General features: G+C 40.5%; 1 protein-coding gene across 2 annotated transcripts in view; it reads left to right on the top strand.

The window, feature by feature from the left end:
• Nucleotides 1-26,450, top strand: part of LOC125645232 (sodium channel protein type 2 subunit alpha-like) — a 210,369-nt gene that overhangs the window by 133,767 nt on the left and 50,152 nt on the right. For both annotated transcript variants that reach the window (XM_075117912.1, XM_075117911.1), the window contains exon 18: nt 20,994-21,111. In XM_075117912.1, the coding sequence (XP_074974013.1) occupies nt 20,994-21,111 (118 nt within the window). The remainder of the gene's footprint in view (nt 1-20,993; nt 21,112-26,450) is intronic.

Genomic DNA, 26,450 nt, shown 5'->3' with positions numbered 1-26,450 from the left:
ACTAGCAGATACAAAGTCCTTTTTTCAGCCCTAGAATAGGACTCAATCTTGTGTATTGTTGCCTGCCAATTTCCAATGAAGTCAACAGGGGTATCACTTTAAAAAAATAGTTTAACATATTTAAAACGTTTGAAAATTATTAGAACTTCTGCTATTTGGCTCTGATTTGAAGCCCTTTGATGTCAGTCAGTCAGTGGCAGCATTAATGGTATACAATGAACGATAAGCTGCTTTTTTTAGTATTTGATCAGTTTTCCCATACTTAGTGTTAAAACTGAAAAAATATCTGAAAGAAAACAATAAGTATTATAATTGGAACATCTCCAATAAAATTTTACATAAGAATAATCAAATAGCAAATTTAAAGTATTAAACTAATTTTTTGCATGTCATTTATAGCAGCTCTGACCTGATAAACACAATGGTCCAAATTCATCCCTGGTACTGTAACTTCTTTGATTTCAAGCATTTGTGAATCACAGATCTTTTTAGATAATCTACTGAATTTTTAATATGAAAATAGTTTATTGTGTGCTCTTTTAAAACAAGTTATTGAAATAAATTTTCTGTATCAAGGTGTAGTCAGAATTAGACTTTAATTTGAAAGACTAAATAATGATAGTTTTATACATGTTTCTATTTTCTTGTCGTTTAATATACAGTGATGAAATATTATTGTATTCATTTGCTGTAGAAACAATCCAGTTACTAAAACTGGGCTTGTTCTATGTATTTTATAGGGCATCTGATAACCTATGTATCCTCTTCACCTCTCAAATTAAAGGAAAATGTGTATTTTTAATTTATGGTTATATAGAATTAGAAGGGCCTGTAATTTTGCCCCTTCCATCTCTACCCTCTAGGATACATTACCCCTGCATGAAAAGTGTCAAGTCATTACCCCTTTAAAAGTTATGAAAGACCTTTTTATTTTTAAAATATTTATAACACATTTTAATGTGTTAACCACACTGTATTTTTGTAAGGTGTCTAGAATGTTTTGGTCAATAGGTGCTATATAAACTAAACTATATTGTTTATTATTAACCTGAATAATGGACATTGGATTTTGGTAGATATTGGTCAGGTTTTTCTTTGAAGGAGTGTTTGGATGTTTCCAGATATCACTATATTGTTCTGATGTCACTTTATTAAATTTGATGACTGCACTGTGAAAATTGTTATCCCAAGCTATTGAAGAGTTCATTGTTACCCACCTTTTATATTTTTTGTTACAAATTCCAGAGCTGCTTACACTGATATTCAAGTTTAAACATATATGTAAGTTACTCTTAAGTGCTGTTATCTGCTTTTCTTTTAATTTAGTCAAATGGGGAAAAGTGGCTCAGATAATCAGAGTGGCCAATGAGACACATCAATTAGCAGAATTATATCTTCTATATGCAGTATGTTTGCAATCAACAGGGAAGTTGGTTGTCTATTTGTTAGAGAGTTTACAGAGATGATATCTCACATCCGGAGTCTGGTCTTTTGGCACACAGTCCTAACTGGGCTGGCTGCAGCCAGGGATCACTAGTAGAGATGCCCAGCCCACACTCCTTTTTCCCTGTCACACTCCATACTCAGCTGGCTGGGAGCAGGTTGCATAGGAAGAGTTTTGGTAGCTCCATGCCATCTGAAGTTTCCTCTATGATAGAGAAAACCTGGGGGGGGGGGGGCAGGTTGCCTGGTTTTTAATTTGATTCACACCAGAAGATTGATGCGAAGGAGACTTAACATACTAGAGATCACAGATTTATCTCTAGGTATAGACTTTCACTTTAACAATGTTGTATATCTGTTATAATATAGAATTAAATTTTATATTTAAATGTTTTTCTATCAATTACATAATTCAAAAATGCTAAAATAAATGCAACTGCATATTGAATATTATAATAGGCAAAATTCATACCTGAGAATTTGAATTTGGCCCGTTGACTGATTGTCCTGTGATCATTTTCAGAAACTGTATACTAAATACATTTTTAGTGGATAGAATATAACTAATTCAGAGAAATGGAAGAATAAAATTATTTTCTGATTTTTTAAAGATCTAGATGTTAACATTTGATGATGTTGTAAAACTATTTGAAGACATAATGTGGATGTAGGTGTGTCATAATTTTTAAAACTGTCAATTCCAAGTCTAATGTACATTTATCAGCATCAGTCTGCTTATATTATTTCTTTAAATGTGTCTTTGTATATACGTCTGCAGAAGTCACCAATCAACCGATGTGTAAGTTTTATGTTAGATAACGTATTTTTTTAATATTTTGGAAGCCATATTTGAACTGTTTCCAGCACAAAAAAAATCAGAGGTATTGTATTTTGAACTTCATTTCCTACCATTCTTACTTCTCACAGGAGTAAATTCAACCTGGATCAGTCAAGAATGCAGCTCTGGTGCTTTTTAACCAGGCAGAGCTACGGGTCAGCACTCTTACACAGGTTACCTCAACAAATCATACATATATAATCACTTTTAAAATAAATATTGACTGCATGCTAATCAGCTGTAATATATTCCTTCCCCATCCATTGCAATACAGTAGAAACATGCACAGCTGCTCTGTAAGCTGAGTCATGTGAATCGAATCATAGCATGGTTGGGGGCAACCCCAACATTTATTATAATTCTCTCTCTCTCTCTCTCCTTATATCATGTTGGTACTTTATGTATCATACTTCAGTGATATAAAAAGTGCATGCTCTATAGATTTTTTTTAAAATTTGGATTATAAAGTGACAAGAACACTACATTTTAAGAGATTATCATTTTAAAAAAAATACAAAAGTATTTTATTTGAAACTTGCTTATAACTTTATTGTTGTATTAAAACAGACTTTTAGATCTCTTGTAATTACAAATATTCTGATCACATTCATTCCTGTAATGCATATTTAAGTAAATATTTTTAATTACCTTGATTATTTGATTGCTAAAAAGTGTTTATATTTTGGTAGGATATGTTGAATTTTTTTTAGTTGTGTTTAACTTTTAAGATTTAAAATATAGTTTTCTCCTCTAGGAAAAAATAAAACTTTCAAAACTTTAGGAATAAAGCCCCAGTCTTGCAAATGTTCACTTACCTGTTTAACTTTATGCTCGTGGATGGTCCCATTGACCTCTGTGGTAATGTGCAGTGCACCAAGTTGGCCACGTATAAAAGTTAGGGCACTCAAGCGATTAAAAAAGTTAATCATGTGATTAATCACGCTGTTAAAGAATAACATAATACCATTTATTTAATTATTTTTGGATGTTTTCTACATTTTCAAATATTTTTATTTCAGTTACCACTCAGAATATATACAGTGCTCACTTTATTTTATTATTTTTATTACAAATATTTGCACTGTAAAAAACAAAAGAAATAATATTTTTCAATTCACTTAATACAAACAATTTAGTGCAATCTCTTTATCTTGAAAGTTAAATTGACAAATATAGAATTATGTACAAAAAAACTGCACTCAAAAATAAAACAATGTAAATCTTTAGAGCCTGTGAGTCAACTCAGTCCTACTTCTTGTTCAGCCAGTCACTCAGACAAACAAGTTTGTTTACATTTGCAGGAGATAATGCTGCCCGCTTCTTGTTTACAATGTCACCAGAAAGTGACAACAGTTGTTTGCATGGCACTATTGTAGCCAGCGTCGCAAGATATTTACATGCCCGATGCGCTAAAGATTCATATGTCCCTTCATGCTTCAACCACCCTTCCAGAGGACATGCGTCCATGCTGATGACAGGTTCTGCTCAATAACAATCCAAAGCAGTGTGGACTGATGCATATTCATTTTCATCATCTGAGTCAGATGCCACCAGCAGAAAGTTGATTTTCTTTTTTGGTGGTTTGGATTCAGTAGTTTCCGCATCGGAGTGTTGCTCTTTTAGGACTTCTGACAGCATGCTCCACACCTCGTCCCTCTCAGATTTTGGAAGGCAGTTCAGATTCCTAAACCTTGGGTCGAGTACTGTAGCTAAATCTTCAGAAATATTTTCTAAATCTTTAGAAATCTCACATTGGTACCTTCTTAAAATGAACAACATGTGCTGGGTCATCATCCAAGGTTGCTATAACATGAAATATATGGCAGAGTGCAGGTAAAACAGCAGGAGACATACAGTTCTCCCCCAAGGAGTTCAGTCTCAATTTTAATTAATTCATTTTTTTTAACGAGCGTCATCAGCATGGAAGCATGTCCTCTGGAATGGTGACTGAAACATGAAGGGGCATACGAATGTTTAGCATATCTGGCACATAAATACCTAGCAATGCCCACTACAAAAGTGCCATAACACCTGTTCTCGCTTTCAGGTGACATTGTAAATAAGAAGCTGGCAGCATTATGCCACGGAAATTTAAATAAACTTGTTTGTCTTAGCGATTGGCTGAACAAGAAGTAGGACTTGTAGGCTCTAAAGTTGTACATTGTTTTGTTTTTGAGTGCAGTTATGTAACAAAAAATACTTAGATTTGTAAGTTGCACTTTCATGATATAGATTGCACTAGGGTACTTATATGAGGTGAATTGAAAATACTATTTCTTTGGTTATCGTTTTTACAGTGCAAATATTTGTAATAAAAATAATATAAAGTGAGCACTGTACACTTGGTATTTTTTATGTTGTAATTGAAATCAATATATTTGAAAATGTAGAAAAAATCCAAAAATATTTAATAAATTTCAATTGGTATTCTATTGTTTAACAGTGTGGTTAAAAGTGCAATTAATCACGATTAATTTTTTTGAGTTAATCACGTGAGTTATCTGTGATTAATCAGCAGCCCTAGTAAAAGTGTTTGCAAGATCAGAACTTAAATCCCTAGGAAAACGTCCATATTCATTTTGTTTGTCATCACTAAATGTGTCTGTGAACATAACTCAGTAGGTTTATTCAGAGAGACAAAACTTCATCACAAACACAAGATTTTAAATGAGAGTTAATGTTTAAATAGATCTATGTTAATTTAAAGTAATATATTACAGTGTGGACATTGGAATAAGGTATTTGTACAGCACCTAGCACAATGGTATCCTGGTCCATGATTAGGATTCCTAGGCACTACAGTAACACAAGTAATAAATAATAATTTTGAAAATAAGGAAATTCAGAGTTAAGGTTACAAGCAAATGTGTAAGAGTCAGTAAATAAGATTGTAGGTCAAAAACCCTAAAACTCTGAAAATATAAAAATAGTTAAGGATACAACACAAACCTTAATTGTGCCCAGTTGTGTGCTCCCTCACCCTCATCCTCTCCATAATGGTGGGGGAATTTCACTTTCTGCCACTTGGTGGAAGTTGAAGTGCAATTGAGAATTGTGCTCATAGTCTTTGGTTGTGTAATCTTGTGGAACACTGTGCACTTATCCATTTGGCCTATGTTGAGTATAGAGAGAATCTATAAAGAAAAATATATAAAGCAGGAGCCTAATCCTATACCTGTCGATAATGGTCTTGATTCACACCTGCAGGTGCAGGAAGGTAATTCAGAAAGATTCACTTTAAATTCTGTTTTGGGGCTTTATGGAAGCACCACCAAACGAAGCTTCCTATGTAACTCATCTCCTGAGTGCCTCCTTATTTGGTCCAATCTTTTTAATGGGCTCCAGACCACCCATTGGCATAAGGTAGTAAAGGAATTATGCCACTTTGTTCCTGCTTCCAGCAATAAATCTAGCCCAAATTGTGAAGTGATAAATGATAGATTTGTAATTCTTTGGCTGGACAAACATTTGGATTTTTAATTTTAACTCCAAATTACCTGCCATCTTTCTTTTGATAATGTTCTGAGTATGTTTGTTGAAGTTACACTGGTAAATAGATATACCTCTTAACACATTTTTGTCTGTAGTTTGCATAGCTTTTGAGAGAGGTTTTTAGTGAATACTCGTAAATGAGTCGTCTATGTCTATGGAAGTCTTATACCTGATTCTGTTAGCATGGAAAATGTCTTACAACCTGTCTTATTGAGACAGTGCTCTGGCTTTAATCAAGATGTGCAAGAAATTTATCAATTGAATGTTTCTGTCTGAGGGCCCAATTCTTCTTCTAGTGCTTGTTCATGTCCATTCCAATCAGGTGTGTGTGCATGTGCATGGTGGCCAGAAGATTCTTCCCTTAGCAGCATCTGTCGGGTTGGCCTGGGCGCCCCGTGGAGTTGCGCCTTCATGGTGCCCAATATAGAGCCCCACCAACCCGCCACCCCTTCAGTTCCTTCTTACCGCAAGTGATGGTTGGCTGGAACTTCCCTTAGCCCTTGCTTAGCAAGCATGTTCTATAGTTAACCTTAGTGTCGTCTTAGCATTAGAGTTCTTAGTATAGAGCTGTTGGGGCTTTCCTCCCATCCTGCCTCCCCGGAGCCGTGGTATGCCGTGTTCCCCAGGGTTTAAAAACTGTGTGGCCTGTGCAAAGCGCATGCCAAAGAGCGATCCTCACTCTTCCTGTTTATGGTGCCTAGGGGAGATCGCTGTAAGATCTGCTGCTAGTTCTGCCCTAGAACTCTTAAAGAAAGGGATCAGCGGCTTAAGGTGATCCTCATGGAGGCAGCCCTGCACTCCCACTCCGACCCAGGCTCCCACTCCGACTCGATGCAGAGTGCCCCAGCACTGTCGTCAAGCCTGGTGCCAAGAAAGGACTCATCCCAAGATGCTTGGCACTGACACGGCACCTCACGAGGCCCAGCTGATAACTGGTACAAATCTCACTTGCCGGTGCATCAGAAGAAAAAGAAGCCGGACGGCTGCTCTCCTCCAGCTAAATCCAGAGAAGTGAGACCCCAGGTGGGCCACAGCTCTGGATCCCCTACTGGGGCTGTCTCAGCTCCTGCCCAGGTGAGGCAGTTGAGTCTGGGACCCCCTCGGTCACCGGTCCCTACACAGCCGGCTATGATGTCGAGGAGCTCCCCCTCTCCATGTTCCTCGGCATCAGCCCACTCAGACAGAGAGCCTACCCACTCCCTGAGCTCTTGATGCTCAAGGCACCGAGGCTCGGCTTCTCTGTGGTCTTCAGTCTCAGAGACCTCGGGGTCAGAGTCCGAATCCTATCACTCCAGGACAAGCAGGAGCCGCAGATCGAGGTCCAGGAGAGACAGGAGGGAGCCCCAGGCATGGCCTTTTCAGTGGCAGAACCCACCTCCGTGGCCCTTCTGAACCCCCTGGGCTCTCTCCCAAGGACAGGGAGGAACCCCAAGGTCACTGCTCCATGACGACTTCTGTGGCCTCAGCCACCTTTATCTTGCTATCGGTTATGCATCTGGCCTCAGCACGTGCTCACACACCAATGCCTCTGACACCGGCACCGTCGTCGACTCCGGCACTGTATATGGAACCGACCCCGGCAATGTCCTCGCACCATCTTCCATGTCAGCACCATTGTCGACGTCAACTATGATGCAGGCACCGATTAGCACCGATAGCGGCGACAGGCCCTCCTTCTTCATCAGAGTCTACGAGCGGATGGGCACTGGCTCCATCGACTGTTCCTCCCATCGTACCGATGGCCACGCCAACACTTGGTCCAGCATCTGCAGCTCTGGCACCGTTTGGCGCACCACGAGCATCAACTCTGCCCTGAGAGTCTTAGGGACCCTCGGGGCAGATGGCAGGGAGCATCTGCTCCTTATAAACGCTTCCTCTTTGTCACCTGATGAAGCACTGGCAGATAAAGCCATAGTCCTAGAGCTTGAACAGGGTGCTGCAGAGGTTGCTGCATAGGGCTGCTCAGGGTCTGAGCATTAAGGCCGAGGAGGTAGTTGAGGAGGCTGATCCCATGGTGGACATCCTCACACCCTCAGGACTTTCCTGTATTGCCCTTCCACTCATTAAAACTATTGTGGACACCACTGAGACCCTGTGGCAGACCCCAGCTTCCTTGCCACCCACTGCCAAGCGCAATTAGAGGCGTTATTTCGTGCCCTCCAAAGGTTTCGAGCATTTATACTCTCACTCACCCCCTGATTCTCTTGTTGTGGATGCTGCTAACCAGCGTGAGAGATAGGGCTTACAAGGGCCCTCCCCAAAAAACAGGGAGGCTAAGCATCTAGACCTGGTTGGGAGAAAGGTCTATTTCACAGGGGGTCTGCAGCTCCATATCTCGAACCAACAGGCCATCATCAGCAGGTACCCGTATAACACAAGTGCAGCGATGGCCAAATTTACGGAGCTCCTCCCTTCGGAGTCCCAAACCGAGTGTTTTGGCCTTGGTTGAGGAGGGGAAGCTAGTCTCCCAGGCTTCCCTCCAGGCCGCACTGGATGCTGCAGATGCCATGACTAGGGTCATAGCGACTGGGGTAGCCATGAGGAGGGGATCCTGGCTCCAACTCTCGGGGCTCTTACGAGGTCCAGTAGTCCTCACATTTGAGGGTGAGACTCTGTTTTCTGAAAAGAGAGACAAGAGGCTCCACAGCCTGAAAGACTCACGAGCCACCATCAAGTCATTGGGCCTGCACACTCCTGCCACAGAGCGGAGACACTTCCTCCAAGTTTCCATCAGTGGAACCAACAGGATGGTTCTCAGAGGAGGAACAGGAGTGGCAGGAGGAGGGAACATCCAACCTCAGGCCAGGGCTCTGGCCAGCCCAAGCCGCCTTCTGGCCCTAAACCGGCCTTTTGAAGGTGCGGTCGAGGACAGTGCACCAGATCACAGACTGGATCTACCTCACCTTACCTTTTCCTCCCGACTGTCCCCTTTCTACTGTGCATGGTCCTGTATTACTTTGAACCACTGGGTGCTCTACACAGTAGAGAGGGGATACTCCATCCAATTCTGTGCCCTCCTGCCCTTCCACCCCCCTTCCCTGTCCCTCTTCAGAGACCCTTCTCATGAGCTCTACTCATCCAGGAGGTGCAGCTGCTTGTATTTCTAGGGACAGTGCAGGAGGTTCCTCTGGAGCACAGGGGCGAGGACTTCTATTCCTGATATTTCCTAATAATGAAAGCCAAAGGCGGCCTCAGACCTATCCTGGACCTCCGAGAACTCAACAAGTTCATAAAGAAACTCAAGTTCTGCATGGTCTCCTTGTCCTCCATCATCCTCTCACTAGATCCAGCAGATTGGTATGCCACCCTCAACTTGAAAGATGCGTACTTTCACATCGCAATCACTCAGCCCCACAGGAAGTACCTCAGGTTTGTGGTCAATGGTACCCACTACCAATTTACTGTCCACCCGTTCGGCCTGTCAGCAGCACCTCGAGTATTCCCCAAGTGCATGGCAGTTGTTGCCGCGTTCTTGCAGAGGCACCAGGACGCCAGGACCTTACTTGGACGACTGGCTGATCAAAGGCCACTACAGGACCCAAGTGGAAACTCAGGTCACACTCATCAGAGCCTGGGTCTCCTCCTACATGACGTAAAATCGACTCTGTCTCCCATCCAGAGGATAGAGTTCATAGGGGCAGTACTGGACTCGACCCAAGCCAGGGCATACCTGCCACAGCCGAGGTTTCAGGCCCTCGACAACATAATCCAAGGCATCATGCAGTTCCCCACCATTATAGCAAGAAACTGCCTGAAACTTCTTGGTCACATGGCTGCCCGTACCTACATGGTGCAACATGCCAAACTCAGGATTTGACCACTCCAGTCGTGGCTCACGTCAGTGTATTGCGCAGCCCGGGACAGTTTGGACAGGCTCGTGACCTTGCCTCGCCCAGTCCTCGACTCCCTCTGGTGGTGGATCGACGCTCAGGAGGTGTGCTTAGGGGTCCCCTTTGCTGCCCCATTGCCGTCTCTGTTGTTGATGATGGACGCATCAGACTTGGGCTTGGGAGCTCATTGGGAGACAGCAGGACTCAAGGGCTCTGGTCGCAGGCAGATCTACGTCTCCACATCAATGTCAGGGAGCTGAGAGCGGTGCGCCTGGCATGTCAGACATTCTGTCCTTACCTAACCGGACAATGCGTATCCGTCATGATGGACAATATGACAGTAATGTTCTATATCAACAGACAGAGGGGTGCATGCTCCTCTCCCCTGTGCCAAGAAGCCCTCATGCTGTGGGACTTTCAATTCACCTGCAGGCATCGTACCTCCCTGGGATTCAGAACAGGCTGGCAGACCACCTCAGCAGGTCGTTCCACAGCCACGGGTGGTTCCTTTACCCGGATGTCGCAATTTCAGTGTTCCAGAGATGGAGGTTTCCTCTCCTAGACCTCTTCACAACATGATGCAACAGGACGTGCCAGCAATTTTGCTCCTTCCAAAATCATAGCCTGGGTTCCAGCACATATGCGTTCTTCCTCCATTGGGGAGGTTCTCGCCTATACACCTTTCCACCGATACCGCTTGTTCACAAGGTGTTGCTGAAGATCCGTAGGGATCAAGCTCAGGTCATACTGATAGCAACAGCTTGGTCCCGTCAGCACTGGTACACATCCCTCCTAGAGATGTCCGTGGGAGCCCCGATTACCTTGCCGCTCTGCCTGGACCTTCTTACACAGGATCACAGATATCTCCAGCACCCAAATGTACAGTTGCTCCACCTCACTGCATGGAAGCTACATGGTTAAATCCATTGGAGCTTTCCTGCTCAGACAGGTCCTCCTTGGCAGTAGGAAACCCTCTACGAGAGCCACGTACCTTGCCAAGTGGAAGAGATTTTCAATCTGGTCGGCTCAGCTCCATTCACCCCCGACACTAGCTTCAGTGCCACACATTCTGGACTACCTCCTCCATCTGAAGCAGGAGGGTCTCTTGTCATCTTCTATATGAGTGCACTTAGCCGCCATCTCGGCTTTCCACCCAGGCGTGCAGGGCTGCTTGAAATTTGCTAATCCTATGGTCATCCGATTCCTAAAGGGGCTCGACAGGTTATACCCTCACATCTGTCAGCCAGTCCCTGCCTGGGACCTCAGCTTGGTCCTTTCTAGACTCATGGGGCCTCCCTTTGAGCCTTTAGCAACATGCTCCCTGCTCTACCTCTCTTACAAGGTTGCGTTCCTGGTAGCAATAACCTCAGCCAGAAGGGTGTCTAAGCTCAGGGTGTCTAAGCTTACACCATGTTCTATAAGGACCAGGGTCAGCTCAAGCCTCACCCTGCTTTCCTCCCAAAGGTTGTCTCACAGTTTCACATCAACCAGGACATTTTCCTCACGGTTTTCTACCTTAAACCTCATTCCAGTGGCAGGGAGCAGACACTCCACTTTCTGGATGACTGCAGGGTGCTGGTCTTTTACATTGAGAGAATGAAACTGTTCAGAAAGTCGGTCCAGTTGTTTGTGGCAGTGGCGGACAGGATGAAAGATCAGCCGGTTTCATCCCAGCCCATCTCGTCATGGATCGTGTCCTGTATCCGTGAGTGCTACTACCTGGCAGGCGTTCCCACACCTCCGATCACTATGCACTCTACCAGGGCGCAGGTTTCATCTACAGTGTTTCTGGCTCAGGTGACCACCCAGGAAATCTGCAGAGTGGCAACATGGTCCTCCATACGCACTTTCGCCGTGCACTATGCAATTATCCAGCAGGCCAGAGACAATGCAGCCTTCGGACGATCAGTACTTCAATCAGTGGACAGCTCCGACCCCACCTCCTGAATTTGGCTTGGGAGTCACCTGATTGGAATGGACATGAACAAGTACTCGAAGAAGAAAAAACGATTACTCACTTCTCATAACTGTTGTTCTTCAAGATGTGTTGTTCATGTCCATTCTAATACCCTCTCTCCTACCCCTCTCTCGGAGTAGCCGGCAAGAAGGAACTGAGGGGGTGGCGGGTTGGTGGGGCTCTATATTGAGCGCCATGAAGGCGCAACTCCAGGGGCGCCCAGGCTGACCCGACGGATGCTGCTAGGGGAAAAATCTTCCGGCTACCATGCGCGTGTGCACGCACATACCTTATTGGAATGGACATGAACAACAAATCTCGAAGAACAACAGTTACAAGACGTTAGTAACTGTTTTTTCTGCCACCTTTACTTATGTTGATTAGTACCTTATTTAGCTATTAGGCTAATTGATGGAGTGAAGTACTGCTCCGTTTGAGTCAGGGTGGCAGATTCTGGATCTAAATAAATAAATTGATACACTTCTGTCATGTCTTTCCATTTGGTTTCAACAATTAGAGCCTGTGATAGCAGCTCAGTTTTTTAAGTAGGAGCAGCATTTTCCTCTGAAATGAGAGAGAGATGAATAAGTAAGAAAATATTCCAAGGATGGAAGAGCGAAAGAGGAGAGAATAAGAGAGGCATTCTAAGTGTTCCAATTCTGTCTCCACTTTGTAATAGAGTATAACCAGATACTTTTTTCTCTTGAGAGGTCCTTAGCATCGCTTATGGAACCCTGAGCATATATCTTTTTCCCATTTTAAGTCATGTCCTTACCCCCACTACTCCAGTCACCATCCTCCTGATTAAGGAGGACTAGATCCAGCTCATTTGGAGCCAATTAGAAAAGCAGTTTAAGTGACTACAGCAGCATCAAATGAGAGAACCAAGGCACTCACTTGGACTAAGCATGTTTCCTTGGCAGCATTCCCAGTCCATATTTGCCTGAAGAGTGAATAATTGATAATGAATAATTGAGCTGCTTCCTCACACTTCACTGCGACTCCTTTTGAGAGCATTATGGTGACTAATTTGTTCGTTTTTTCCAAGCAGTATTTTTTTACTACTATGCATAAAATAGCATCTTTTTCCTGTTATCTTTTGTATAGCAATTGCTAGCTGTTACACATGTTCTTCAGCTTGGAATTTGGAAATTGTGTGAGGAATTTGCTTTTCTGAATATTTAAATGTGAACTATTCATGTTCTAAAACCTAAATCGCATAGATCCATAGATCTTGAGTATTTCACACATTTTCTCATTTGCTGTTGCATCTAAAGTGATCATCACTGACAGTTCTCCATTTACTAACTACCACACTTTAGTTGTTTCCCAGGGTGGATAAAATCATAATTAAAAATATTTTGTGATTTTTTTTTTAGTATTTAAATCTATTTAATTCAGATTTTTTATTTACACCATTTTTATTTCTTTGCTTCTTTTTATATAGTCTTAATTGCCAAATTGGATATTTTGTAATGATCTTTAATTATTTCTGAATTATTAGAATTTCAGATTTTACAGAGATTTATTTTTTCTATGAAGAATTTTCACACTTAAAATGCACATATGTGCTGAAGAAAACATGTCCCAGCCTTATTGACATCCTTACTGTGAGAACAACACAAACTCAAGCACAAAATCGATAGGCAAATATCCCACGTTTACACCCACACTCTTTTGATATATAAAAGAAGTCAAGACAGCTGAAATCCTTCAGTTAAGTTACACTCCTCCATGAGGCTGTGCTCCTAAATCACTTAGGAGTAAATCCAATAGGGACTTAGGTGCTGCTTCACTCAGCATTGGAGTGCCTAACTTTCAGGCACCTAGTCACCCGGTGGAATCCACAGCTCCAAGTTATGCACTTAGGCTCCTGGTACAATGCATGGGGAGGAATGGGTGCTTAAGAATGGGATCCACAAAAGCCAGCAAGCTGAGCAGGGAGCTGTCTAAAGGAGCCAATTGCAGATGCTGAGGAGAGGTTGAGGCCTAAGCCTTGCCACTGTCAAAGAGTTAGGTAAGTCAGGGCTGAAGGGAGGTGCCAGTCTCCATTAGGGATTCACATGAATCCTCTGCTGAAGTTGGCATCCTAAGCTGTTTCTTGGAAGAAAGGTGGTAGTGCACATCTAACTCTGTGCAAAATGCCCCGGGGGGACCTAGGAGGAAGAGGAGGTAAGGAAAGGGACATACCCTCCCTTGTAGGCTTTATAGTTAGTGGGAGACTGGTGTTTGACACATTTCCCCCCTCTCCCCCCCCCATGCCTGATGTGGTAAAGGTATTTGAACTTGGGGTTCTCGCCTCTTAGGTGAGTACCCTAACCACTAGACTATAGAGTTAGTCTGACTCTCTGTGGCCCAATGCATATTTAACTAACTAGTTATATACAGTGGAACAGCATCAGCTGCAGAGACAGAGAGATCTGGGCCTTAGGCCCCAATCCTGCAAATACTTACACATATTAATTTTACTACCGTCAGTAGCATCAAATGATATCAATAGGACTGCCCACAGTAGTAAAATTAAGCACGTGCATAAGAGTTTGCAGGAATAGAAGCTTAGGTGCTTTTGAAATATACATTTTAAAATCCTAACTTTAAGCTCCTGTATTTGCAAATATTGGACTGTATATATATTACAGAATTCACAGTCACTTTGTTTTATTGAAAGTCTAAATAAATTTTCATTGTTAACTGTGAAGCAGTTTTGTTTTGAAGTGACAAAGATTTTATGCCACAAAGCTTTTTTTTTTTTTTTTTAGCAAAAATACAATTTTACACCTGGCTTTGCAAACCCGATGCATATAATTACCGGTAACTTTGAGTTCCGCGTATCTACTCATGTTATTAATGGGACTATTCATATGAGGAAAATGATATATCTGTTTGTTGTTTGTAGGATCAGGGTCTTAATTTTCAGTATTTTGGGTTTTCATATAGCAGTTGTGTAAATTCAAAGAAGAGATTCTAAGAGCAGTTGCACTTAAAAAAATACTGCACTTTTTATGTCAATGTAAATTTTAATCTAAATTTGTAATGCCACAGATTTTCAAATTAATTTTGCAAAGGCTCAACCTGATTTAAATCAATGATTAAAAATAAAATCAAGTGATTTAGACTATCTTGATTTAAACTGTTCCACCCTGTTGCTCCCTATTCTAAGGTAAGGGTAGAATTTCCAGTCTCTTGGAAACCACAGAACGATAACTATTTCTAAATGCTGACACTAATGGCAGCAGTTGTGTGAACAAATTTATAAAAATGAAGGATTCTTTAAAGCTTTTGATGTAAGGATATTAATCTGATTATTTAATTAGAAATCAGTTTAAACCTTTAATGAATAATCAGTTAGATTCTGTATGGGTTAACCACTGTCTCCTGTAAAAATTAGAATTCCTTCCAGACAACAAGAAAATTATACACAGATTTTCCTGACCCTTCTAATGTCTAGGCAAATGTTAAGAATTAACTGTGCTAAAATAGAGGATATAGCCAATGTGTGAAATGTTCAGAATACTTGTCTTTATGGAATGGGAATATTAGCAAGAACTTGTGGAAACTAAGAGTTGTATGGACTTACGGTTTCTTATCATATAAACTATTTCTCCATGCTAGGAACAGCAAGCAAAGTTAAAGGTTAAAGCATCAAGAAAAGTGGGGGTATATTTCAATACATGAAGGCTTTGTGTGGTGTAATTTTGAGTAGGAGCATGGGAAGTAAAAGGACAAGAAAATTTTCTTCCCTTCCTCCCTTTTATGAACTAGAGAGAGCACATTGCTATTGAGCAAGATAACATCCTGGTAACTTCTAGTGGTATGTCCCCATCTATCTATAAACTTCTATATGGGCGGCAATATACTTCCTAGACCTCCTGGTTACAGCCATGTTCTGCAGAACCAGTTAGCCCTATGCAAAATCTGTAGATGGTAAAGCAATTTAGTTCAATTATCAATCAGTACCAAAAGCTGGCTCTGTTTCCCCACACGCTATAGGAATGCTGTGCTCTTTTTTGTTACTTTATGTTGTTAGCGATTACAGTAGAACCTCAGAGTTATGAACACTTCAGAAATGGAGACAGGTTTCAGAGTGATAGCCATGTTAGTCTGTATCAGCAAAAAAAACGAGGAGTACTTGTGGCACCTTAGAGACTAACAAACTTATTTGGGCATAAGCTTTCGTGAGCTAAAACCCACTTCATCAGATGCATGGAGTGGAAAATACAGTAGGAAGATAAATATACACAGTACATGAAAAGATGGGGGTTGCATTAACAAGTGGGGGGTCAGTTCTAATGAGACAATTCAATTAAAGTAGGCTATTATCAACAGGAGGAAAAATCACTTTTGTAGTGGTAATCAGGGTGGCCCATTTCAAACAGTTGACAAGAAGGTGTGAGTAACATTAGCCTGGGAAATTAGTTTTTAGTTTTTGAAGTGACCCATCCACTCCCAGTCTTTATCAGGCCTAATTTGATGGTGTCCTGCATGGCCCCAGAGTATGCCAACATATTTATGGCTGACTTAGAACAACACTTTCTCAGCTCTTGTCCCCTAATGCCTCTACTCTACTTGCGCTACATTGATGACATCCTCATCATCTGGACCCATGGGAAGGAGGCCCTGGAGGAATTCCACCAGAATTTCAACAATTTCCACCCCACCATCAACGTCAGCCTGGACCAGACCACACAAGACATCCACTTCCTGGACACTACAGTGCTAATAAGCGATGGTCACATAAACACCACCCTATACTGGAAACCTACTGACCGCTATACTTATCTACATGCCTCCAGCTTTCATCCAGACCACATCACACGATCCATTGTCTACAGCCAAGCTCTAAGATACAACCGCATTTGCTCCAATCCTTCAGACAGAGACAAACACCTAAAGTGTTCTTAAAACTACAGTACCCACCTGCTCAAGTGATGAAACAGATTGACAGAGCCAGAAGGGCACCCAGAAATCACCTATTACAGGACAGGCCCAACAGAAAGTGATAGAACGCCACTAGCTGTCACGCTCAGCCCCCAACTAAAACCTCTCCAGCGCATCATCAAGGATTTACTACCTATTCTGAAGGACGATCCCTCACTCTCAGACCTTGGGGGACAGGCCTGTCCTTGCTTACAGACAGCCCCCCAACCTGAAGCAAATACTCACCAGTAACTACACACCACACCACACAACAAAAACACTAACCCAGAAACCTATCCCTGCAGCAACTCCCGTTGCCAACACTGTCCACATATCTATTCAAGGGACACCATCATAGGACCTAACCACATCAGCCACACCATAAGGGGCTCATTCACCTGCACATCTACCAATATGATATATGCCATCATGTGCCAGCAATGCCCCTCTGCCATGTACATTGGCCAAACCGGACAGTCTCTACACCGAAGAATAAATGGACACAAATGAGCCATCAAGAATTATAACATTCAAAAATCAGTTGGAGAACACTTCAACCTCCCTGGACACTCAATAACAGGCTTAAAAGTGGCAATTCTTCAACAACAAAAACTTCAAAAACAGACTCCTACAAGAAACTGCAGAACTGGAATTAATTTGCAAACTGGACACCATCAAATTAGGCCTGAATAAAGACTGGGAGTGGATGGGTACCTACAAAAACTAAAAACTAATTTCCCCATGCTAATTTCCCCCTACTGTTACTCATACCTTCTTGTCAACTGTTTGAAATGGGCCACCCGGATTACCACTACAAAAGTGATTTTCCTTCTGTTGATAATAGCCCACTTTAATTGAATTGTCTCGTTAGAACTGACCCCCCGACTTGGTAAGGCAACTCCCATCTTTTCATGTACTGTGTATATATATCTTCCTACTGTATTTTCCACTCCATGTATCTAATGAAGTGGGTTTTAGCTCATATACATGTGCTAGTCTCTAAGGTGCCACAAGTACACCTCATTGTTTCAGAAATGGAAGTTATTCATAACTCTGAAATGTTCTTACCTCTGAATAAACATTCTAGTGGTTGTTTCAAAAGTTTACAACTGAACATTGACTTAATACAACTTTGAAACTTTACGGAAGAAAAATGCTGCTTTAACCATCTTAATTTAAATGAAACAATCAGAATCAGTTTCCTTACCTTTTCAAATCTTTTTTTAAACTTTCCCTTTATTTTTTAGTACTTTACGTTTAACACAGTACTGTGCTGTCTTTGGTGGGTTTTTTTTCTTTTTTATCCCGTCTTTGCTGCTGCCTCATTGTGTACTTCAGGTTCCAAATGAGGTGTATGGTTGACTGGTCAGTTAGTAACTACTGCAGTGGTTGTATCGCTGAGAAATGCAGTCATAACATAAGGGATTTCATTATTAATTACATACATCATATTTTATTGCTTTTACTTCTTTTATAACAAATACAGTAATAAGACACGAATATCCCACCCTCTCCCCCGCAGAAAGGAAAGCAAGCCATAAAACCCTCTGTGATGCAAAAACAGTTTATACCAATACTTATTACATAGAAATAAAGTACTTTGAATATAATGTAAATCAAGAAACATTCCAGATTTAAGTAGTAACCTCTAGGATTAAGTTATCATAAATTAAACTCAAATATCATATACGCAGATTTATTTTTGTAATTATGATTATTTGTCTTATCCTGTGTTAATTCAGGCTCTCAAGCATCATCTGTTTTGAATTCAACATTATCTATTAATGTAGCTAAATGAGCAACTCACAGTTCAGGTGACAGGAAACTATTTTATGTTATAATTATTTTCTACTATGTGGTATGAATAGGTAATATACTATGACAATTCAATAGCGTGTTTCTTTTTTGTTTTACTTTTTGCTTTTTTAAAATAATAAATCAGTACTTTTGAAGACTTAATTTGTTTTATAATCCGGTTCATAATTTTGGTTTACCCTGTCATTGCTTCAGCATTTTGCCATATAAATGCTATCCATGCTGGAATGATGAAAGCAAAAGCTTAATGTAATACTGTAGTGTACAGAAACGGTATTTTCTTCAGTTTCAGAAATGTTGTGGGCAAAAAGTTGATATTGATGCTGCTTGCTTGCAATTTTTTAAATTAATACTCATACAAAAATTTGAAATAGGCTACATTATGTATAAATATTATTAGTTTAGAGGCAATATTCCAGATATTCAGATTGTATATAAAGAGTAAATTAGGAAATAACTAGTTCAGTTATGTTAATAAAAGCTATCACAATAGCTTGCCCTACACCCTGTCATTAAGTTCTTTATATCTTCTCTCACAAATACAACAAAGTTACTTTTCCAAGCTATAGAAAAACAATATATTGACAAAGGTTTGGGGTATCCCCTTACATCTTTGTAAAATCAGGATTCTACTGAACATACCCTAGACACAGAATTAAAATAACATTCTACTCTCTGAACAACTCACACTTTTATGTGAATCCCGATATTGACAATTAAATAGTCTAATGTTATAACTTAGTTGTGTTTTTAACAGATGTAATTATCCTTCAATACCTGGAGATTATACTATTTCCATAGTTTGTTTGAATTAATGTATAAATATAATTTGCTTGCTACTTCTGTTTTCACACGTGATTTTTTTTTTAAATTGCCTTTAATTGGAATAATGCCTCTAACTGTTCTGTTGGCACTACTGAGGTATAGAAAGTATCTCTTAATAATGCAAGTCTGCGTTCATTAATATTAATTCCATACAACTGACTTTTTGTTGTGCTAAGTGTGCTTACATCATTCCCTACATACATTTAGCTATGTATCAGTGCAGCCATTACTGATGTTATATACTACATGGTAATAACATTGTAATAAGCCAGAGAATGATGTGATGAAAACTACTTTGATTTAGTTTGGTACTCAGACTTGTCTAAGGTTAACTATACAGTACAGCTCCATGCTTTTTTTAAATTATCAGGATACAGACTTTGATTACTTCGGCCAAGTGATCTTGCAGTAATGGGGAACACCAAATAAATTCAGACATTTCTTTATATTACAGTTTAATTTAGTACTTCGGTAATTGTGTGCTAGCTGTTCTATATGTGTGTGTGTGTGTGTGTGTGTATATATATGTGTATATATATGTATATGAAATATATTGATACATATATATCTGTATGTTGACAGGACAGGTATGAGCACCAGAGTAACCAGTAGTTTCAAAATGCACAGGAAAACACACGTGCATTAGCAAAAGAGAATGTAAAATAATGGCTATTGAAATTAAATTAACATGCTTTTTTTTTCCTTTCTGAAATTTCAGAAATCTGAAAGGTATTGTTGAAAAAGCATAATATATGTTTACATGTCAATGGTTGCAGGTTATGAAAAATTTTTAAATTAAGAATTGTCAATTCATATTTTTCTATTTGTGCAAATCTTTCTGTGCGGCTTCTTTTGGTTCGGTCATAGTGCTGGAAAAAACAGATGTGTCATTCACAATATAATCTGTATTATAGTCAGAGTGGGAGAATAATTTGAATAATTAAAATACTCTTTTAATATTATTGAAGCTTAATTTCAGTTTTATAAGTTGCTTATCTTAGTGCCCAAATTACATGTCTGCATGCCCAATATAAAGTGTTTCCACTGGGGGAAATTGTGCTGTTTCTAATTTTGTGACCTCATTTACAGTATTATTAAGGCAAATTGACACAGTATCTTCTATAAAATGGAGAGGTCAATGGTAATTCTAATCCATTTATAAATCTTTTGTCACATAAATCCGAACTACTTAGCTGCATCAGCCTGATGTTCAAGAAATAGCAGAAAACCTAGAGTAAAAAAATCATATATTTAATTTTTTCCTTTTATATTATGAAAACTTTTTTTTAAATGGCTCCCTCCAGAAAAAACAAACAAACCATAACAACAAAAAATTTTTAAAAATACCAGATTTTTCTGGAGAACAATTTTATCCTGATGGTTGGCAACCATCAGGATCTTCAGTGTTATGGTTGAAGAGGCTGGTATGATGAAAGCTGCTCTCATCTTTAGGTTCCTAAATGATCCTGAAGCGCACAGTGTAATTTGTACTGATACAAAATGCAACAGGAGAAAAATATAGTAAGAAAACAATAGCAAATGACAAATCTCAAATGGACTTTGTATTAGAAAGGCCACTCAGTAAAAATACAGAGTTTGGTAAAAAAAAAAAAAAATTCCTTACTATTTTTACTCCAAACATTTTATAATTCCATGTGATAACTAAAATAGCATGCCCTAGGGTTTGCAGTTATAAAGATGCATCATTTGCACACTTGTGGAGTGCTGACTGTGTTGGGTGGGGGTATGTATCTTAGGCCACATACACCAATGTTTGTTATTCCTTGCACATAGTGTTGCATACTTAATATTAATTACAGTTCAAAATAAATATGCTGATAAAAATAAAGTCTATATTCTGGGCTTTCATTTGCAGAAATTAAATATTTACAGCTCATCTGAAGGTAGTACAATTGATATAACTTCCCTTGGAGAAGAAAAAGCAGATGTTGACTCTGAAGAAGCACTAGAACCAAAGGCCTGTTTTGCAGAAGGTATGGAAGGAACATTTTGGTGTATCAATTCCCATTAGTGCAGGCTGCTACAGTGTTATAGTCCAGGCTTAAATTAGGCTAGATGACAAGGGGTTGTAGACTCCAACCCCCAAATAAAGAGGGTTCTATGGTGAGCCGTCTGACGGTAAGAGGATATTCTAAAAGTATAAGCAACCTAAGGCCCTGACCCTACAATAATCTATACGTGTACTTAAATTTACACATTGTTAACAGTCACATTGAACTCAATGTGACTGTTCCTGGTATATAAAGTTAAGCATATGCATAGTTTTTCCAGGATCAAGGCCTAAGACTTTAAATTTTGTAACAAATAAGAGACCCAGTCATGCAAACTCTCACTCATGTAAGTAGTCCCTTTGATGTCAAATGGAGCAGTCATATGAGTAAAAACTGCAGGATCAAGCCCTTCAGCCTTGTTTCTTGCAAAGAAGCCTACCCACACGTTCATATCCTATTGACTCTAATGGAACTCTGTTTGGGTGTATTCTTTTGCAGGATTGGGCCCTAATGAAATCCCACAATGCATAATTAAAATTTTTAATTATTTTTATTTTAATTAAAATCTTTAATTTATGACTAAAACCCTTTTTAACACTCTTGACATATTTTCATTCATGTTGGGTCAATATGAAACTTGTTGAAGGTCCTGCCCGGTCCTCTCGATCCATTAATAACATTTCAAAAATAAAATAAATGGAAATGTTTAAAATGGTACTGGTTATTCTTTTCTGACATTCTAATTACAGTTTTCTAAATTATGCCCATTTTATAAAAACCTAGTTTTACCAGAAAAGGTAGATTTAAATTATTGGAGACAGGTGAGGGATTGAGGCAAAGAAAGTTAATTCCATAAACTTCAAAGGGCCAAATTAGAAAAATCTGAACATTCAGAAATTTTGAGATGTCAAAAAGGTGATATTTTGGAATTTCATTTGTATAGCACCGTAAATGTACACACTGCTTAACAATGTGAAAAATCTGATAATAAAAATATGGAGTTCTTATAGAGAGCTTTTATCAGTAGAGCTCAAAGCACTTTATAAAGAAGGTTAGTATTATTATCCCCAGGTTCACAAACACAAAGGACAAAATCTATACAGCCTAGTCCTAGTTTTCCAAAAAGTTTGAAAGGCATCCTCAATGTAAGTTTTCACCATTTCACTTTGGACAATTTTTGCACTTCTATTTTTCTACAAAATTAAAATGTTTCATAACAACGTTGAAGCTTTTAAGATAGAACTTCAAATCAACATTTGGCTCAGATTAGGTCCCTTGTGACTTAGAATTGTTCTCACTTTTGTGTGAAAATGAACCCATTTTCAAGAAGAAAAAATTACAAACCATAAATATTTTTGCAACTCAGGACCATTTTCAAATTCTTAATGAAATGCAAAAAAACCACTAAATTTTTGAGTATTTCACATTTTATTACCAATAGTTTTATCTAAATACATGATATGCATTGCTGTCAAGGATGTAACCAACTTTTAGTTAACTAGGCATTTTGAATAACTCAAGATGAGATTATTGGGGCTGTAAAGTATATGCTCTTGGTCATTCCAGTAAAAGTTGTAGGAGTATATAGTATTTTTATGTGAGCTGATGAAATACAGTATAGTCTATGTGGAGGGCCCTACCAAATTCGTGGCCATGAAAAATGCGTCACGGACTGTGAAATCTGGTCTTTTGTGTACTTTTACTCTATACTATACATATTTCATGGGAGAGACCAGCATTTCTCTCACTGGGGGTTCTCACCCAAAAGGGAGTTGCAGGGAGGTTGCGGTATTGCCACTCTTACTTCTTCGCTGCCTTCAGAGCTGGGTGGCCAGAGAGCGGCAGCTGTTGGCTGAGTGCCAGGCCCTCTCAGAGGTCCAGAGAGGCCAGGGCCACTTCTAGCTTTTGAGGCCCCTAGCCATAATAAAAATAAAAAATAATGACCCATGAAAACAAAATAAGGCACCAAAAAAAGAGAGAGACATAATTTGAATTTTTTTATTTAACAAATGCTTTTCTAGCCTTTTTTTGTGCAAGTGCACTAACTGAGGAAAAATCTAGGTTTCGTGCAATGTCACAGTTGATATTAAGCATGGTGAGCCCATTCAAACGCTCTTGTCCCATAGTTGAACAGTGATAGTTCTTCACCTGCTTCAACACATTGAAAGTGCATTAACCCAAAACCACTGATGCAGGCAAACTGACAAAAATATGCAATGCAAGTGTCTAAATTTGAGGCCCCCTTTGAGCTTGAGGCCCAGGCCAAATGGCCCTCCTGGCTCCCCCTCTGATTGGCCCTGCTGAGCACCTAGCTCTGAAGGCAGCAATACCATACCATACCATGCCATCCTTACTTCTGTGCTGCTGTCTTCAGAGCTGGGTGGCCAGAGAGGATCAGCTGCTGACTGAGGACCCAGCTCTGAAGGCAGCAGTGCCGAAGTAATGGGTGGCAATACCCTACCATACCATCCTTACCTCAGCACTGTTGCTGGCAGTGGCTCTGCCTTCAGAGCTGGATTCCCAACCAGCAGCCACTGCTCTCTGGCCGCCCAACTCTGAAGGCAGTACCACCATCCGCAGCAGTGCAGAAGTAAGGGTAACAATATTGCAACCCCCCCTATAATAACCATGTGGACCCCCCACACACACACACAACTCCTTTTTGGGCCAGGATCCCTACAATTACAACACCATGAAATTTCAGTTTTAAATATCTGAAATCATGAAATTTACGATTTTTAAAATCCTATGACCATGGAATTGACCAAAATGGACGGTGAATTTTGTAGGGCCCTATCTATGTGTAACAGATTGTCGTGGGAACAAATGACACTCCAGGGAGAGGTAGGATTTTACCTCTGGGGTCATTAAAATGTTTTAAGATATTTTATGTTTGACTCATCTCTTAAAAAGAATGGGAAAAGTTTTAGTGACCAAGTGGGCATGAAAGCTCTTGGGCTCTGCTAGAATATGAAATTCGCACAACTAAATCCTTCGGACCTCATAATGAAAACAGAGCTTTCCAAGGTGGAAGTGGACTATACAGATCAGTGGTTCCTAAACTTTTTACTAAGGTAACGCACCAACTGCATTTTGTCTTCTTTTGCAACCCACTCAGGGTCCAAACTGGGTGGGCAAAAATCATAGGCGTGGTGACCCCATGCAGAGATCTTAAAGCTCAGAGCAGGAAGCTGGGCTCACTCTCACTCTCCAACTCCATACAAACACTCCACGGCCTCCTCTCCACACCAGCCCTATGATCTAGAACCTTCCTGCGACTGGGTCAGGAGCACCATCTGGGACATATTACTATAGATGGTTCTTACAAACCTATATTTCAAGAAAAGTTTACTTTTGTTCTAATCAGAATATTTATTGTTTTTCTCATCATATTTATTTGGGAAATTAGTATATTTTCCCAAACTTGTCTTGGGTAGAACCAGTAAGACAATATAAATTGTTAAAAACTGTATACAGAATAAATAATTATCGTAGTCATAAATTGTGCCTTTAATACACCCTATTTGTTAAATCCTGTAGAACACTTTTCCTTTATTTTGACACATTAATAAGTGTTCCAAGTTATAGATTAACAGCCATGTTAGTCTGTATTCGCAAAAAGAAAAGGAGTACTTGTGGCACCTTAGAGACTAACCAATTTATTTGAGCATAAGCTTTCGTGGGCTACAGCTCACTTCATCGGATGCATAGTTATGTTATCTATAACTTAAGTGCCGGCAATATGCTTATTGCTGTACAAGGCAAAAAAGTCTTTGCCATAAGGAGTTTCTATTCCAAAAGACAGACACAAATAAATTAAGATGTACTGCGAGACGCAGAGGATAGTTTTTAAACTGGAGGAAAGGGATTTCCTCAGTCTTTTTATCTTGCCTACTCTTGAGATGTCAGTCTTAGGCTTGATGATTTCGTATACATTTTTTATCAATTTATATTGTCTTACTGGTTCTACCCAAGACAAGTTTGGGAAAATATACTAATTACTAATTAGGTTGAATTTATAGAAGTCAGTTTTTTAGATATCATTTTTATATAGTCGATTGTGTGTGTCCCCACACAAAGTGCTTTAAGTGCATTAACTCGGCGGAGTGCTTCCACAGTACCCAGGCTGGTGTCGCCTTCCGGAGCGTTGCACTTTGGGTAGCTATCCCACAGTTCCCACCACCCATTGGAATTCAGGGTTGAGATCCCAATGCCTAATGGGGCAAAAACATGTCGCGGGTGGTTCTGGGTACATGTCAACAGGCCCTCCCTCCCTCCATGAAAGCAACGGCAGACAATCGTTTCGCGCCTTTTTTCCTGAGTTACCTGTGCAGACACCATACCATGGCAAGCATGGAGCCCACTCAGCTCACTGTCACCGTACGTCTCCTGGGTGCTGGCAGATGCGGTACTGCATTGCTTCACAGCAGCAACCCATTGCCTTGTGGCAGCAGACGGTGCAATAGGCCTGATAACCACCATCATAATGTCCGAGGTGCTCCTGGCCACCTCGGTAAGGTCGGTCAGGAGCGCCTGGGCAGACATGGGTGCAGGGACTAAAATAGGAGTGGCTCGACCGGGTCATTCTCTTTAGTCCTGCTGGCAGTTCTATTGTACCATCTTCTGGCGATCAGCCAGGAGATGAGGATGGCTAGCAGTCCTACTGCACCATCTGCTGCCAGCAAAAGATGTAAAAGATAGATGGAGTGGATCAAAACAAGAAATACACCAGATTTGTTTTGTATTCATTTGCTTTCCCCTCTCTCCCTCCCTGAAATCAACAGCCGACAATCGTTTCGGTGAGGTCTGTTGGGGCACCTTGAAAAGTTTAATGGAGATTCAGTCCTGCCTGAAATACCGGGGGGAGGGATAGCTCAGTGGTTTGAGCATTGGCCTGCTAAACCCAGGGTTTTGAGTTCAATCCTTGAGGGGGCCATTCTGTGTGACAGTTGTTTTTGTTTCTCCTTGATGTAAAGCCACCCCCTTTGTTGATTTTAATTCCCTGTAAGCCATGTTGTCAGTCGCCCCTCCCTCCGATAGAGCAACGGCAGACAATCGTTCTGTGCCTTTTTTCTGTGCAGACGCCATACCATGGCAAGCATGGAGCCTGCTCAGATCACTTTGGGAATTAGGAGCACATTAAACACCACGTACATTATCCAGCAGTATATGCAGAACCAGAACCTGGCAAAGCGAAACCAGGCGAGTAGGCGACATCAGCACAGTGACGAGAGTGATAAGGACATGGACACAGACTTCTCTCAAAGCACGGGCCCTGGCAATGTGGGCATCATGGTGCTAATGGGGCAGGTTCATGCGGT

This window comes from Caretta caretta, chromosome 11 (assembly GCF_965140235.1).
Source record: "Caretta caretta isolate rCarCar2 chromosome 11, rCarCar1.hap1, whole genome shotgun sequence".
NCBI classification, from domain to species: domain Eukaryota; kingdom Metazoa; phylum Chordata; order Testudines; family Cheloniidae; genus Caretta; species Caretta caretta.
This window is presented reverse-complemented; position numbering and strand designations above follow the sequence as displayed.